The sequence below is a fragment of the Gopherus evgoodei genome, chromosome 10 (assembly GCF_007399415.2).
Source record: "Gopherus evgoodei ecotype Sinaloan lineage chromosome 10, rGopEvg1_v1.p, whole genome shotgun sequence".
In the NCBI taxonomy this organism is placed as follows: Eukaryota; Metazoa; Chordata; order Testudines; family Testudinidae; genus Gopherus; species Gopherus evgoodei.
In genome coordinates, this window is record NC_044331.1 from 19,577,254 (window position 1) to 19,594,554 (window position 17,301).

Below are 17,301 nucleotides of genomic sequence, written 5' to 3' on the forward strand. Positions count from 1 at the left end.
ATGACTTCTTTGCTCACTTCTCCATGACTTTCATAAAAGTTGTCGTCAATTTGTGTCTCATCAGGTGATTTGGTAGTGATTGCTTTTAGAAATTACTGAATTTTGATCATTACACAATAATTCATAATGTAGTAATTTCAAATGTAAACTGAACTAACCGTGGCATGGTCAAACAGGCAAAAAAAAAAAAAAAAAAGTCACCAGCTACAACTGGTGTGAAATATTCAAGGCATGTGTCTCAGAGACTTTTGTAAGAAAATTTTGATTTAAATAAAGGACCCTTTTCCCCAGGCTCCATTTCTACAGTGTACAAATGTGAAATTCTTCTCTTGAATTCTCCTTCAACCTATAAACCAGTGCAGACTAGTGTGACAATACTGATTATTTTAAGCTGGTGTTTTTTAAATATTGTATAAAATCAAAGAACAGCTACAGTCTGTTTATAGTGGAAGCCAGGAGCTGTAGATATTCATATCAGATGTCCCACGTTCATGATTCTTTGGGCAGAATTTCACATGGGAGATGAGCCTCGATGTTCAAATTCAGTTTTTCCTGAAACTATATTATTCTGTGGTCTTATTTATTTGCAAACAAGAGTCTTGACCTCTCCCATGAGATGTGATCAAATGATTTCTGTTTCTCTTTGTAATATATTTTTGCATATAATAGCTCCTGTATCTCAAGGAGCAATCACTGCTGAGAAACTGTTTCCAATGATGATGGACAAAAACATTGAATTGCTCATAATGGATGCTCGAAGCTTGAAAGATTATCAGGAATCCTGTATTCCAAATTCCATCAGTGTTCCAGAAGAGGCTATCAGTCCTGGGTATGGAATAACCTTTGTGTGGTAGAATCTTGTGACTATGCACTGATATTAATGAACTCTAACCATTTGGTGGAAGAGAAATAAAATATATGTCTCTGGTTTACTTAACCATATTCCGTTTTAGACCGACTGAAAACCATTTCCTTATACAGGAGTTATGAGCAACTTGTTAAAGTGAGGTAAGCTTGTGCTTTCAGTTTCAGAAAGTAACTGGCCTGAGTGAATGAATGAGTTGTGAACATTTGGCCAGTTTAAGCTTCTAGGTGCACTAATATAAGAACAGATCTAGATTCATTGTTACTTTGCTATATGTATTGCATATCATCATACCTTTATCATCTATACACAGTCTTAAAAAATGTTTTTAGGCATTCTTGGACAAAATGTGGTGTTTGTACTCAAACAAGTTTTCCTATATTCCAGAGTCACTGCTAACTGGATTGAAGCTAAACTCCCAGATAGTTCTAAAGAGCCATGGAAGAAGAGGGGACATGTTGATTATGTTGTGCTATTTGACTGGTTTAGTTCTGCAAGAGACTTGCAGCTGGGAACAACTCTACAGAGCCTGAAAGATGCACTTTTTAAGGTACACAAGTTTGGCATTTTATATTTGTCTAACTTTATTATCCTGGCTGATGAGAAGTGGTTATTAAGTAACTATAATTCTAAAATGCAAGAAAAACAGATAAACATTCTGGGTAAACACCTTAGCATCTCTTCCTATGGTTTTCAACGAGACTGTGTGGTTTTGATGCCACAAACGTGTATCTTTCACATTTTTTGCTTGCTTCCTCTTTCTGGCTGAGGACAACATAGCTAACTGTGTGGGGAGAGTAAATGTGATAAATGTTGTGAACCATCTCTTTAAAAATTCTTATCTGCCTGACCTACAGATCATTTGGGGAAGTGGCTGTCCTCGTATTAGTACATAGGTGGGTAACTTTTTGGCCCAAGGGCCACAGGTGGGAATAGAAATTGTATGGTGGGCCATGAATGCTCACAAAATTGGGGTTGGGATGCAGGAGGGGATGAGAGCTCTGGTTGGGGTCTGGAGTGGGTCTGGGGATGAGGAATTTGTGGTGCAGGAGAGTGCTCTAGGCTGGGATCGAGGGCGGGAGAAGGATAAGGGGTGGGGCAGGGGGTTGGGGCATGGGGAGAGTCTCAGGAGTGCAGGCTCCGGGCGGTGCTTACCTCAAGTGGCTCCCAGAAGCAGCAGCATTTCCCTTCTCCGGCTCCTATGCGGAGGCACGGCTAGGCAGTCTGCGCAGTGCCCCATCCACAGGTACCTCCCCCACAGATCCCATTGGCTGCAATTCCTGGCTAATAGGAGCTGCGAGGGCAGCGTGCAGAGCAGAGCCCCCTGACTGCCTCTATGCATAGGAGCCGGAGGGGGGGACATGCCACTGCTTCCGGGAGCCACATGGAGTGGCCCCCCTGCTCCCCACCTGGAGTGCCAGATCACCGAAGTGGGGCAAGCCCCAGACCCTGCTCCCCAGCAGGAACTCGAGGGCCAGATTAAAACAGCTGGTGGGCCAGATTCAGCCCCTGGGCTGTAGTTTGCCCACCCCTGTATTAGTATGTCAAGGACATATATTCAGTCAGTCCCTCTCCTCTCTCTTGCTAACTCATAATACATCATTCCTTGGAGCTCTGGAAGTGGTCCACTACCAAATGTCTTAATGAGGCAATCCATGGCTGCCAAAGTGGAGGTAAATCGCTGTGAGCCAGACGCCTCCAAGATTGGAGGAGTTGGGAGAAAGTGAGAAGCCCCCGTCGACACTCTTGGCCATCTTCTCTGTTTCTGTTTACTGGGGGAGCACGGATTAAATTGGCCTGAGTTTCAGCTATAGTAAGAGTTTAGAAATTAAACAGTTCTATTTAAAAATGGTTCAGTGGTGAAAGATAAAATTGTAGAATTTACATACTACAATGTTAATTGTTTCCCCTCTCAGCTTTCTTGAAATAGATTGAGATTGTAAAAGGACTCTTGTGCACACAACATTTTCTGTCACCTAAAGCTGCACAGTTAGAAGGACTGAGAATTAGTGCTGGCATAGCCTGTTATCTATATGTATTGCCACACATGTTTTGTGAACCCCACAAAGCTCTCTGGTCATACTAGTGAGCTCAGGGCAGCGTGGCAGGCTCAAGTCTGAAATTCTGGGCTTTTGTTTTGTTGATGGCAGATTTTTAAAATGTTAAAGCTAATACACCTATTCACAGAACGTCAACCCATGAGAGGCATTTGCAAGCATATGCTTACTATAAATGGCAAACTTTCAGAATTCAAGCGTTGCTGCTAATAGTAATAAGTATTTATACTATGGTAGTGCCTAAAGGCTCCAGTTGGGATTAGAGCCCCATTGTGCTGGGTGCTGTACATAGATAGGGGAGAGAATCCTTTCCCTAAAGGGTTTACAATCTAAATAATAACGATTTTACTGATTGATTGTCAATCTGAACAATAATCTGTCTACTAAAATGTAACAGCCAGGCATGTAAGTTTTTTCAGCATAATTTGAGTTGTAATATAAAGGCTCTGTTGCTACATTCAGAATGTCTCTCATTTTAACTTTTTCCAGTGGGAAAGTAAAACTATACTGCGGAGTGAGCCTTTAGTCTTAGAAGGAGGTTATGAGACCTGGCTTCTTTGCTATCCCCAACATACAACAAATGCTAAAGTAACTCCACCACCGCGTGGCAAGAGTGAAGCGGTGTCTGTCTCTTGTAAGTATAGGGAAGACATTTTAAAAACATTGAAAAGAATAAATAAGCAATCTAAGATTATATACAGTAACTTAAATATATATTAATAATTTAATAGTCTGCTCTTGCTTTAGATTAGGATGCTAATTACATACATAATATGTTTTTGTTCTTAAAAAAGCACTATATTTCTATGGTTTTCAGTGGATTTTACTTATCCCTCTCTGGAAGAGCCAGCTCCTCCACCACCACCTGTTGTCCATGTAAAGCCCACTCCAGTAGAAGTGACTGAGAATGATGAAATGGGAAGTAATCAAGAGGGGAGGACAGGATCATATAACACACCAACTCCAAGTGCACCAGTTGCGGCTACCCCTGAGACTGATGGTTCACATGTAGTCCACCCAATATACACTGTGATAAATGTCCCACAGGTAAGATATGTTCTTTCTTGTTTAAGCTTTCATTTAAAAGAAAACTTCTATGTAGCTGTATTGTCCATGTTAATTATATTTTATTAAAAAGAGACCTGCAAATGGGAAAAGTCTAGTTTTACTGTTTCCTCACAGCTTTCTGCATTTGATTGAGTATTGCTGACTTAATACAATTAATTTCCCAATTACTCTGATCAAACAGCATGTGATGAACTTTAGCATTTTGGTCCACGGCTTACCTCTTAATTATCTCAAACCTCAGCTTCCCGGTCACCATGCCTCTGGAGCCTGTCTTCCCAGACTATTAAGGTGCTTTAGTGGTCTATGTGCTTTGGTCTTCTAACAGAAGAATGTTCCCCATATGGACAATCAAAAATAAAAAGCACTGATTTACTTTTCTTGCTGCAGGAGACTCACAAGGTTCTTCACTTTCCTGTTGCCACAGCCCTTTCTCCTGGTTCTCTACTTTCTCCTCTTTTGGCAGGAGCTTACAGCAGTCCTGGTCCCGCTTCATCACAGGAGCACTAGTTTCCTTCTCCTGGCAGTGTAGTTGAGGCATAAGGGGAAACTGGGTCTTCCCTCTAATTTAGACTTCAACCCAGGAACCCTAAACCATGAAGTGGCTCTCACTTTTTTTTTTCCCCTAGGCTGCTTTCTCAAGGGCCTTCCCTAGGCAGCCATGAAAAGACTCCTCAGACACTCTACTCTTCCCTTAGTCTCTCACTGGTCTGAGCCACAGGCAGCTCGCCACTCAGTCACATGCTCTGTCACATGGTCAGAAGAAAGGGAAGGATATGCCCAAGTCTAAGCTGGGGCTTAATGCCCTTAAAGGTCCAGCTCACCGTGTGACAACGTGAGAACTAGCGTTGAGTTCTAATAATAATCAGTTTTAACCCTACTTACCTTCAAAGTGCTGTACAGACTGTTAATATTCACCTAATATCCTAGTTTTATTAATGGGTAAACGGAAACACGCACAGTGTGTGGTTTGCCCGAGGCCACTAAAGACTCTTTACACTGAGTTCTCAGCTCTAGTCCTGTTCCCCAACTACTAAACAACATTGCCTTCTGGTTTCTGATGGAATAGGCAGGTCAAGAAGAATTATGCAAAACCATTTAAAAATCAATGGATGATCAAACAAAATGGATGAGAACAGTCTGCTTGCTTCCATCATGTTTGTTTTTATCTGGCAGAAGTAGACATTTTTAAGTTGTCTTTCAGTATTGCCCTTTCACATACCTTTTCTTAAACAATTTTTTTTTTTTACATTGAAGAAACATTATTATTTTGATTTCTATTCAGGACTTTCTACTGAAAGCTTCATTATTATAAATCTATAGCATAGCAGCCAAGATGTTATACATGAGGAATACAAATCTAAGGTGGTGTCCCCGCTTCTCTCCCCCAAAAATGTCTGCTTCAGCCCTCAGGGAATGTTCATGAAGACCAGGAGTAAGTAAACTGAAGTCTGCACAGAACTTTGATGGAACATCTTTCACTAATAGGTTCCATAAATGGAAGTTTTGAAAAGCAAGATGGCTAAAACAATGTGGACTTACTTGTATAAGTCCAAAGGCAGTTTAGTTAAAGAAGGCAGAGTTGCTAGAAGATCCTAGTATTGTGTGATATTAGGGACTGTAACAAATGTTTCTAGTTGACATTTTATTCTCATTTTATACTCCGTTTTTATTATTCCAGATTGATCGTACTAAAAAGCCTTTAGCAAAATTTCTTGATGATGCTAATAGTCCAAAATCTGAAGGTACAACTCTTGACAAACATCTTATTCAGAATGGAAGAATGATTCCAGATCGATCCACAAAGCCACCGTTTGATGCAAAGACCATGCTGACAGAAGAAGAGAAAAGCCGCATACACGCAGAAACAGCTTCCATGTTGGAGAAGAGCAAACGAGAAAAAGAATTGCGGGAAAGACAACAAGAGAAACAAAGAGAGAAGCTCAAATTGGAGAAGCAGGAACAGGAAGAAAAGGAGCACCGAGGAAAGCTAGAGCAGGCAAAAGAAGAGAGAGAGAGGAGACAGCAGGAAGATCAGGCAATTAAGGAACAAAAGGAAAAGGAAGAACAAGAGAGAGCGCGCAAAGAAGTATTAGAAGCAAAAAGACAAAATAAAACTGAACATGAAAACACTGCTGCAAAAAAATCTGAGCTTGAAAAAGTACCTATGGAAGAAAGAGCAAAGGGAACTCAAACACCAGAAATGCAGAGGCGTGCGTTAGGAGATACATCTGTGACAGGAGTGTCAGTCTCAAGCAAGGTTAGTAAACGAGCAGTTCAACAGCCACAAAATGAAAATAGAGTAATCATTTGGCACAGTTTTGTCAGTGTGTATCAGAACGCTTGCACTGGGAAAGTGCCAGTGCTGAGGTATTGAACTGCAAATAACTGGGTTTTGTTTGGGACCTGACATTTTGATTTAAAACTAGAGGAAAAATGCAAAACAAATCCCAAAGGAGCAGACCCTCATTCCCACTTTGTGCTATTTAAGCAACATAAAATGGCCAGATTCTCAGAAGAGCTGGGCAGCAAGGAGTGCACTTGGGGCTTGGGAAATCCCTGCTGATATAGAGCCAATAGAACTGACTCTTGCTCTGTCTATCCTTTCATCCCCAGCATAGGCGGCATTTCAGAGGCATGGTGGCACTCTACTCTGTTAAACCAATCCTCTCTTTACTGCTGTAACTTGTGCTGGGGAAGGACAGAATCACACAGCTATAATTGGTTCCCAAATGCCACAGGTTAGACAGAACTCTTGCCGGAGAGGATAAAGGTCATAGTATTGTTAACAAGTATGGAAAGGACAAGTAGTCTACTACCCCCATCCAGTGTTCTGTTTGAGAGCAGATCTGCTCCCCACTCTCTCTTCTGGCATCATACCTCCTTCCTTTATCCCACTGAAGCCTAAGAAAAGTGAACAAGATCAGTCACATTTACCCTTCTGTGGTCATAAAATAGAATCAGCTAATCTGAAGAAATAGGTTGAGCTTCACCGCAGGTTAATGGCCACATTTACAGCTTGAAAATGCACCATAAAAAGATATTGAAATTTTCTCTAACCTTCAGATTAGGGGAGTGGAATTCATGCCTAACATCAGTGATATTAATGCAAAGGAAGTCTTTAATCATGCAGAAGCTCCATAAACTCAGATGAAGAAATCTAGTGTCTTTTAATTTTGACATACATTTTGCGCCGCTCTGATAACTCTGGGATGTTAGAAGTAAACATTTCTACTTTATATAGAAATACAAAACCCCTTACTTTTAAACTTTCCATTCCATATTAAATGTAAGCAATTAGTCCATCAAATCCCTTTTTGTTTGTTCTTTTTTTCTTTATCAGTATCGTGAAGGTGTGCTTGCAGCTCCATAATTAGAGTTGTGCCATGATTTTCTGTTAGAGGGAACAAGAAGCAATGGGCTTAAATTGCAACAAAGGATGTTTAGGTTGGACATTAGGGAAAAACTTCTTAATTGTCAGAGTAGTTTGGCAATGGAACAGATTGCCTGGGGAGGTTGTGGGATCTCCGTCACTGGAGGTTCTTTAAGAACAGGTTAGACCAAGGGTAAGCAACCTATGGCACACATGCCAAAGGCAGCACGCGAGCTGATTTTCAGTGGCACTCTGCCTAGGTCCTGGCCTCAGGTCCAGGGGGCGCTCTGCATTTTAATTTAATTTTAAATGAAGTTTCTTAAAAATTTTAAAAACCTTGTTTATTTTATATATATTATAGACTTAGAGAAAGAGACTTTCTAAAAACATTAAAATGTATTATTGGCATGTGAAACCTTTAAATTAGAGTGAATAAATGAAGACTTGGCACAGCACTTCTGAAAGGTTGCCAACCCCTGGGTTAGACAAACGTGTCAGGAATGGTTTAGTTCAGGGATCGGCAACCTTTGGCACTCGGCCCACCAGGGAAAACTGCTGGCAGGCCGGGACGGTTTGTTTACCTGCAGTGTCCGCAGGGTCGGCCGATCACAAGTCCTACTGGCTGCAGTTCACGGTCCCAGGCCAATGGGGGCTGCTGGAAGCGGCATGGGCCGAGGTATATGCTGGCCACTGACCTGTTGAGGTTCTTCCCAGTCCTACATTTCTGTGATTCTCTATTTCATGCTTTGTGTGGAATATATCATAATTATATGACAGGAATGAATATGGGGGTTCCAGGGTTCTGATTTGAGGTACAGAGTGCCACAGTATGTACCTGGTGTAGTCACTGAAACAAACCGAGGTTTACCCTTCAATCTTTTGCTATAGCGTAATTTAGGGAACACTTGCTATAGTGAGGTGCCACTTACTCACTGACACTCAGTAATTCCATATGAAAATTGAAAGTCTCTTTTCAAAATCTTTTACAGCACACTGGGGTTAAAGAACAACCAGAAAGTGGAACTCAAAGAGAGGATACTGAACAAGATACTGAAAGACTTAAAGTAAATACAGAGTGTTGTATGTAGCTGAAAGAAACCCAGAGCAGATATCATATTGTTGTAATTTTATCTTATGTTAAATTCCACCTCATTTATTTTTGAGATCTTCTCTTTAGGAGGAATCTTTGCTGTGTCCTGCAGCTGTTTGTGTTACTTTACATACTTTTTTCATTTTTTCCTGTAAAAAGCAAAACATATTTAACACTTTTTCAAGTGAAAGTACTTGATATCTCCTATGGGATTAACAAGTGTTTCATGACTTTTTTTATGTATACACACACATATATATATATATATATATTTTTGTCATCTCACTGTTTTCCTTTTTTTCCTTTTTGTGGTGGAGTTGGTTTTTTTTGTGTTTTGTTTGTTTTTTGTGGGGAGTGGGAGAGTCATTCATAAATATTTAGTGAGAACACACAAACACACATACCTAAAGTGATTTTGATAATAAAGGAATTGGAAAATCAAATTGCTTTATATGTGCAATTAGATGGATTTGCATTATTTTGGTGTGTGACGATGAATGTCATTCATTTAGATCAATTGATGCTAAACAATAGAAACATACTATCTGTTTTTTGCCCTAGACAAAAAAAAAAAAATCCAAATTTCTACTTAGAACACTAGTGGTTCTTATTGAATTGTTCTATGTGTAAGCTTTTAGCTACATGGAGAATTTACAGAATACTAAAGATAAACTAGACATGCTGCTCTGCATAACAATAACTTCATGTGTCTTTATATTTGAATTGTATTATATTAGTCCCAGCGGGAGCCGTTGATTAGAGCACGAAGTGAGGAAATGGGGAGGATAGTACCAGGATTGCCTGCAGGCTGGGCAAAGGTAATTATAATTTCCAAAAATCTAGACAGTTAAGTCACCTACCTGAATGTGTTACTGGCTTTTATTTGCACAATAATTATATAATAGATTTGGGTTGACATTTTTCCCTTCTTTACATTTCTGTGTGATTGTTCTTATTTTCTAAACTTTAAGATTATTGTTAATGAAATGACTGGAGCTTTGCCAGCAACATTTAATGCATACTTTGGGAAGAATGATGCTATTCACTAGATACTGAGATCAAGTCACATTACTGTAGTCTGCAATCTCTTCATATTAGAATTATTCTGGCCAGTGTTTTTAGTAGTTTAATAGTATTGATCAACTAGTCTAAAAACAGAGTAAAATCCCTCAATAAACTTTAATTTTTGTCACCCAAGTTTCTGGATCCAATCACTGGGACGTTTCGTTATTACCACTCGCCAACAAATACTGTTCAGATGTATCCTCCGGAAATGGCTCCTTCATCCACCCCTCCATCCACTCCACCAACTCATAAAGCCAAGCCACAGGTGACTGCTGAATGGGACAGAGAACACCCCAAATTGAAGCGATCCTACTCTTCACCAGACATAACCCAAGCCATTCAGGAGGAAGAGAAAAAGAAAATTCCTGCAACTCCTGCAATCAGTCGTGAAAATAAGTATGTCTGATAAATTAAGTCAAAACATCACAGCTAGTACAATATGATAGGGTCTCGAGTTTGCCCACCTGAATTCTATTAATTCTTTCCTATTGGTTTATGTGGAATGTTTCTGGTAGACTTAAACTACATAGCTGCAGAGCTCAAAGCAGAACACAGTATACAGTGATCCCCAGTGAACAGTGATTTCTCCTTGTTTACCAACAATAACATATAGAGATTTTAGACACCACTATGTTGGGAGTGCTGGTAAATGCTGACTTTTAAATGGCAGCCGTTTGTCCGCATGCTGTCAGGCCTTAGGCTGCTGTTTATTGTGAAATAAATTATATTAGGTTTAATTCCTTGACATGAGGCACACTGTTTAACTCAGAGGTGGGCAAATGTTTTGGGCTGAGGGCCACATCTGGGTGGGCAAATTTAACGGAGGGCAGGGGGTTGGGGTGTGGGAGGGAGTGCAGGATGTGGGAGGGGGTGCAGCGTGCAGGAAGGGGCTTAGGGCAAGGGATTGGGGAAGAGGAGGGGTGTGGGGTGTATGAGGGGGCTCAGGGAAGGGGGTTGGGGTGCAGGAGGGGTGTGGGGTGTATGAGGGGGCTCGGCAGGGGGTTGGGGTGCAGCAGGGGTGTGGGGTGCATCAAGGGGCTCAGGGCAGGGAGTTGGGGTGCAGGAGGGGTTTGGGCTCCGGCCCGGTGCTGCTTACCTAAAGCAGGTCCAGAGTGGCAGCGGTGCGCGCCAGGGCAGGCTCCTTGCATTCCTGCCTTGTCCCAGCCCCGCACCACTCCAGGAAGCACTGCGGCCCCTGGGAGAAGGGGGGTGGAGGGCTCCGTGTGCACTGCCTTTGTTGCACCTCCAGGTGCCTCCCCCGAAGCTCCCACTGGCGGTGGTTCCCCGTTCCTGGCCAACGGGAGCTGCGGGAGCAGTGCCTGGAGGCAAGCGCAACACATGAAGCCCTCTGTCTCCACCCCCCCCATCCCCCACGCCTTGGGGCTGCAGGGACGTGGTGCCAGCCGCTTCTGAGGGCGGCGCGGCGCCCACAGTGCCACGGAGGGCAATCCCGCAGGCCGGCTCCAAAGCCCTGAGGGGCCAGATCCAGCCTGCAGGCTGTAGTTTGCCCACCCCTGGTTTAACTGCAAGGGCTAAAATTCACTGGCTTCTCAGAGCTCCCAGTTTATTCTGACCTACAATATGAGGGAAGGATAGGGTGCCCACATGGCAGAACAGAGCATTATGATAGGCCATAAGGCAAACGTAGTAATAAGAATAGAAAACTCCAGTTTGCTAACAACAGTTTTTTCCTTACAGACCAGTATGTTACACTAAAGCTGAAATCTCAAGGCTCTCTGCACCACAGATTCGTAATCTCAACCCTGTGTTCGGGGGATCAGGACCAGCTCTCACAGGGCTTCGTAATTTAGGGAACACTTGCTATATGAACTCCATATTGCAGTGTCTCTGCAATGCACCACTTCTGGCTGATTATTTCAATAGAAATTTGTATCAAGATGACATTAACAGGTAATGAATATTCTTCTTCTATCTTGGATTATTTTAATTAATACATGGCCGAATTCCGAATGTGTATTTACAACTGTTACTATTTTTCATTCAAAACATAAAAAATGGGGCCATGATGTTTTTAAAACCTCAGTTATATTAAAAGTACCATGTTATAAATTTGTGAGGGTTTTTCGAACGTTTGGGTATGTGAGAGTGTGCTTTGCCAGGAAAACTTTCTAGTGCACCCACCATCTCGGTGCCTGGCTGCATTGCAGAAATTAAAAAGAGCAAGTCTTGCTAACAGTTGGTTCAAATGAGAGAAGTGGAAAATGGCTGCATCTACCTCCAATGAACCCTCTGTGAACAGCAAAATGTCAAAGTAAATAAAAGTTTTAACTGCTTCAGCCTGGTATACTTAAATTGTAGCACATAAGTCTCTCAGTAAGACCCCACTCCAGCAAACATTTGTCTCTGTGTGTGTGTAAAGTTAAACATATGCATGAGGGTTTGCAGGATCAAGACATAAGTGATGGTCTAATCTTGGGAAAACGTACTTCATCTTTACACAATCTTGGATTAAAAAAGGAAATTAATATTTTGTCTTGTTTTAATGGCTTAATATAATATTCAGTATTTCTGTTTAACTGTGTAGGTTAAATCTCTTGGGGCATAAAGGCGAAGTGGCAGAAGAGTTTGGCATCATAATGAAAGCATTGTGGACAGGACAATACCGATATATCAGTCCAAAAGATTTTAAAATTACAATTGGGAAGATCAATGACCAATTTTCAGGATACAGTCAACAAGACTCCCAAGAATTGCTCCTGTTTTTAATGGATGGACTGCATGAAGACCTAAATAAAGTAAGTGATTCCCTGCTGATAAATCACGCATCTCAGTCAGATTGTAGAACAGAAATATAAAATGTTTAGTGGCAGAAGTTTTGTGCTGTTATGAAGATGGAAATAAGTGGTACAATGTAAGGACTGGACTGAAAAATTTCTATGTATGCAATTGCATCTCTGCTTTATGCACCTAGGGCTCAGATTCTCTGCTGTGCTGAGTTTGCATTTGACTCAGGTGGGTGTTTTTGTTTTGTTTTGGTTTTTTTTCTAAAGCCACCTTTCCCATCCCCTGATCTTGGGCTGCCCAAGCTGTATCCAGACACTCTGTGCCCTGCCCCTGGCCCACCTCCTGTATAGAGCAGATGGGACAGGTGGTGTAGAATCAGCTATGCTAGCTTTGCACTACCAAGAACTTCCTTGTATCGGGAACCCTGAGCTGCTCTGTTAGGGGTAGCTTTTTGGCTGCTTTAGGACAAAGTAGCTGGAGGAGGAGCCAAAAATTGAGCCCAGATACTGCAATTGAGAAGTTAAATGAGTATTTAGACACACGAATGGCCCTTTAGATACAAGTGGCAATTTGCACATTGTTACCTAGGTTTATCATGAGCCTATTTGTAAAAAGAGCATTTCCATGATTTAAAAATGGTGATCTCTCCAAAAGCCTTTTTTAGTTAAAGTGAAGTACTTTGAAAAATATTGTCTTTTCTCACGCATCGAAAGGATATTGTATAAGATAATTATGGATCATTTTTTAATACTTTTTCTTACACTTGTTTTTTTCCTGAATTAAATGTATAATAAAGCCAGCAATACAGTAATATGTATTCAGATGTTTCTTCATTTTAAAGTGTTGTCTTCAATCTGTCTTTTTTACTTATTTTTATAACCTATTTTATGGCCCATTAGGAAGTAAGTTAATTCAGCATAATACTCGTTCCTTTGTGTGTCTAGTGATGTTTATACATTCTCCATATTGTGATGATGAGTTAAACTACTTTACCTCATCTTATTTTAAATTAATATCCCTGTTTTCAGAATTTTGTTGTTGCATTTAAATCTATACGTCTCCCACACTCAGCCCCACCCCACGCAGATATTGGAGGCATAGGCTGCCAGAAAAGGAGACATTTTCATGCAATAACTCTTGGCATTTGGGGGAAAACGATGATTTGTTGCTCCTAATTGGATTCCATCAGAGTAGATATTCACAATGGGGATGGTGTGAATCTTTTTAAAGTATATAAACCAGAATGTTTCAAATATATTATCTGTATGGCAAATTATTTGTGCAAGAAGCCTTCTGTAAACTCCTGAAATACAGATTAACTATCTAAATCAACTTCCATTTTATGCACTTGTGCTAATATTGAAGCATGCGCTGCGATTGCTTATGGGGTGTTCTACAGATGGCAATACAATGAGATGTGAAATCCTAACAATAAGTGTTTATCCTGTGCATCTGTAAGAAGTGCTAAAGAAGACAACACAGAAATATGACTAGATAACAATTATATAGCTTGTTGGCATGCTTAAAAATTTTTGCATAGTGTATAAAACCTTTTCATACAGCTTCACATCTTTGTACTTACATATAAAATGGTGCTATATGGTGATAAAATATTTTAATTTTATGATATCCAGGCTGACAATCGGAAGAGATATAAAGAAGAAAATAACGATCATCTTGATGACTTCAAAGCAGCAGAACTAGCCTGGCACAAACACAAACAGCTCAATGAATCTATTATTGTGGCACTTTTTCAAGGCCAGTTCAAATCTACAGTGCAATGTCTTACGTGTCACAAAAAGTCCCGAACATTTGAGGCTTTCATGTATTTGTCATTGCCACTTGCATCCACTAGTAAATGTACACTACAGGTAAGTTAGTAATAGAGAGGGAATGTGTGCTTTTACTGCAATAAAATAATTATGCATTAGGTTTTTTGTATGGTGCTGCTTCTGCTTCAGCCTTTTTGGTTGGGGGGTATGTCAGTCTCGCCAGTGTAACTTGCTCTAGGATGAACTGTGGTATATATGGTTGTCTTTTTCTTTCAATGTTTTTTATTTGGGGAGGATTTTAAAAAAATAAATCAATCATTTTTACCTATATGACTACACTGACAGATGTAGGTGCCTTTTGTGCTACTGTAGTTTAAACAACTTTTTTGTAGTAACTAAACTCTTTTTATTGCAGGTCATAGTAGGATACTTGCTTTTTTATTATTATTAACAAAGCAGTAACTATATTTAGAAACTAACTTTTACTCCACATAGGTAGTAGTTATTTTCATTAATAGATTCATGAACTAAAGTCTCCTAATTATTCTTATGAAACATGGTGCACATGTAGCTCCTGTACAATAGCAGACAGATATTTGAGCTACATCTTTATTTTTTTTTTATAAACACCAGGCTTTTAAGTGTGTTTTCTATGTTTTGTCCTAGGAATGCCTTAGATTATTCTCCAAAGAGGAGAAACTTACAGATAACAACAGATTTTACTGTAGCCATTGCAAAACACGAAGGGATTCTTTGAAAAAAATAGAGATTTGGAAATTGCCACCCGTTCTTCTGGTGCACTTGAAACGGTAAGGCAATAAGTTGTGAACATGTATCTATAAATGCAGTTAACTTGGCCTTAATGGAGACTTTAGTAAAGCAATAGACTTTTTTTTAAAATACAGAATGTTGTACAGACAACCTGAGCCCATGGATATCAAGAATTTACATCTAGTTTTCATCTGCTTCCTATTTTCATATGCCCCCATCCTGGAATCGCTCATATGAGTTGTCACATGTGTGTAACTTTACCTACTGAAGTCAATGGAAGTATTTGCAGTATTGCAACTTTAAATTGTAAGGTAGCCCTGACACTCTGCTTAGCTGTGAAACTTACTGTTTAGTCTTATTTAGCTCAGATCCCAGTTAAAATTAGTGAGTAAGAAATAATTATAAACATGGAATCAGTTTGGGACATCTCTTGAACCATTGCTCTGGCTAGTGCTGATTTGTGCTCTCTCTAGATTCTCCTATGATGGAAGGTGGAAGCAAAAGCTACAAACATATGTAGATTTCCCTTTGGAAAGTCTTGACCTGTCACAATATGTTATTGGTCCAAAGAGTAATTTGAAGAGATACAACCTATTTTCAGTATCGGTAAGTAACCACAGCCAACTTTAAAACTTAGGTTTTTAAAACAAGATGGATTTACTGCTTTCTGTATGTCCAGTATTACAAAGTCATTTTGAGTCACATGGATTTCTAGGCCTCCTGCCTGGATACAAATTAAACTGTAGAAAAAAGGGAAAACGAATCTGATATTTACTGCAATGGGATTTCATGTTGGTCAAAGCATGGTATTCAAGTTTATTATTCTAGCTAAGGGCAGAAGTGGTAGCAAAGCACAATTGGTTAAATCATGAATCGGACTCTAAGAAAGGCTCTTGCCAAAAAGAAAATATTATTTTAATCTCTTCACTTTTTCCCCCCACCCAGAATCATTACGGAGGGTTGGATGGAGGGCACTACACAGCATACTGCAGAAATGCTACAAAACAGCGCTGGTATAAGTTTGATGATCATGAAGTATCTGAGATCTCAGGATCCTCTGTGAAGTCTTCAGCTGCATATATTCTCTTTTACACTTCTTTTGAACTGCGAGCAGCAGATATAGCCACATGAAGTGTTTTGAGTGAAAAAAATTGGTTCTCTTTCTAAATGCACAACACAGGTATTGAAATGCATATTAATATGCAAAACAGTGACAAATATATAGCCACTTAATTAGGGAAAGGTTGCAGCAGCTTCTCTGCAACAGAGTCTTTCTGGTCAGTGCTATTGCTTAAGTCAGAAGACTGATTGATAATGCTTTTGGTAATAGCAACTTCTATGAAACCATAACAACAAGCATACTTAAGTTAAGCTTATTTCAAAACTATATTTTTAGTCTGCTCCAAAATGAAATTCTAGCTTAATTAGCAAATAGGTTTAAATTTCCTAAAAAATCCCACAGCATATCTTGATTTGTTTTCTATCACTGTTATGGCCTTTTCACATTTCTAACCTTAAGCTTGATTCTACTGTGAATACTCTAGAATGATGGAAACAGTTAGGAATGTAAGTGTACATATTGATTGCATACTTGCACATCAGAGCTATGTATATAATAAAATGTGGTCCTTTTGTGAAAATCTCTAGAACTCAAAGTATTGCAGTTATTTAGAACTGGCAAATAAAAGCAATCCTCTAAGTCTTATAGGTATAGAAAAAGCAAAGCTGTATTTTTCTGTTAGCCTTTGTGAATATTTCTGCATTTAAAATTATTTCTAAAGAAATGAGATTTTCTTTAATTTTTTAATACAAGATTTCATGTACACATGCATTAAGAATATTAACAAGAAATTATTTAAAATACACTATCCTGTTAAATGTTTGTTTGGGGGATTTGTTTTTTCTTGGACAGCTACAAAATTTGATCATCAGTCAAAGTCCCTTGGGGCTTTATTATACATTTTGTACCTCTTCCACGGAGTGCAGGCATTCCACCTGAAAGGACAACCAGCTGCTCAGAGTGAATTAGTTTAGGAGCTATTTTGGTTCAGTTCTACACATTTCCATTATCTGGCAACTCTTTGTAATTTCCACTCCTGACTTGCATTGGTTCTTGGAAGTCTCAGTCCTCTGCGGTGAGCTTTTATCACTCTGATTTGACTCTTGTCCAACAGAGAGCAGTAGCACTTGAACTCAATGCAGAAGTTAATGCAGCAGCACAGTACTAGGGAATACCACACTCTTAAAGTAACGTACCTGTTGATGAGGTTGTAAACACTTTCAAAGAGTAGGGGATAAACTGGTGCCCTGGTCAACATTGCCACCATTTTTACTGAGGAAGGCAATGACCTAAGGCTGTTTGAGAGCAAACGGTTGAGTGAACTAGGGAAACAATTTTACAGATGCTGAACTACTGTCTACACTGTGTTTGGCTAGCTGAACTCTGTATTCCGCAGGTGCAGATGTGAGGTTAGTCATGAAAAAATGTGAAGGCAATG

The 17,301-nt window shown here is 39.9% G+C and overlaps 1 protein-coding gene across 3 annotated transcripts in view; it reads left to right on the plus strand.

Annotated features, from left to right (window-relative positions):
* USP8 (ubiquitin specific peptidase 8) overlaps positions 1 to 16,685 on the plus strand; it is a 34,793-nt gene extending 18,108 nt beyond the window's left edge. For 2 of the 3 annotated variants that reach the window (XM_030577095.1, XM_030577096.1), the window contains exons 7-20: positions 670 to 829; positions 1,253 to 1,415; positions 3,412 to 3,556; positions 3,740 to 3,969; positions 5,669 to 6,247; positions 8,350 to 8,424; positions 9,188 to 9,268; positions 9,649 to 9,911; positions 11,214 to 11,426; positions 12,061 to 12,271; positions 13,895 to 14,131; positions 14,699 to 14,841; positions 15,277 to 15,409; positions 15,749 to 16,685. In XM_030577095.1, coding sequence (XP_030432955.1) covers positions 670 to 829; positions 1,253 to 1,415; positions 3,412 to 3,556; positions 3,740 to 3,969; positions 5,669 to 6,247; positions 8,350 to 8,424; positions 9,188 to 9,268; positions 9,649 to 9,911; positions 11,214 to 11,426; positions 12,061 to 12,271; positions 13,895 to 14,131; positions 14,699 to 14,841; positions 15,277 to 15,409; positions 15,749 to 15,934 — 2,819 coding nt within the window. In that variant the 3' untranslated portion in view covers positions 15,935 to 16,685. The remainder of the gene's footprint in view (positions 1 to 669; positions 830 to 1,252; positions 1,416 to 3,411; positions 3,557 to 3,739; positions 3,970 to 5,668; positions 6,248 to 8,349; positions 8,425 to 9,187; positions 9,269 to 9,648; positions 9,912 to 11,213; positions 11,427 to 12,060; positions 12,272 to 13,894; positions 14,132 to 14,698; positions 14,842 to 15,276; positions 15,410 to 15,748) is intronic. The other variant, XM_030577097.1, reaches the window with a different exon arrangement.
* Positions 16,686 to 17,301: the final 616 nt, after the last annotated feature.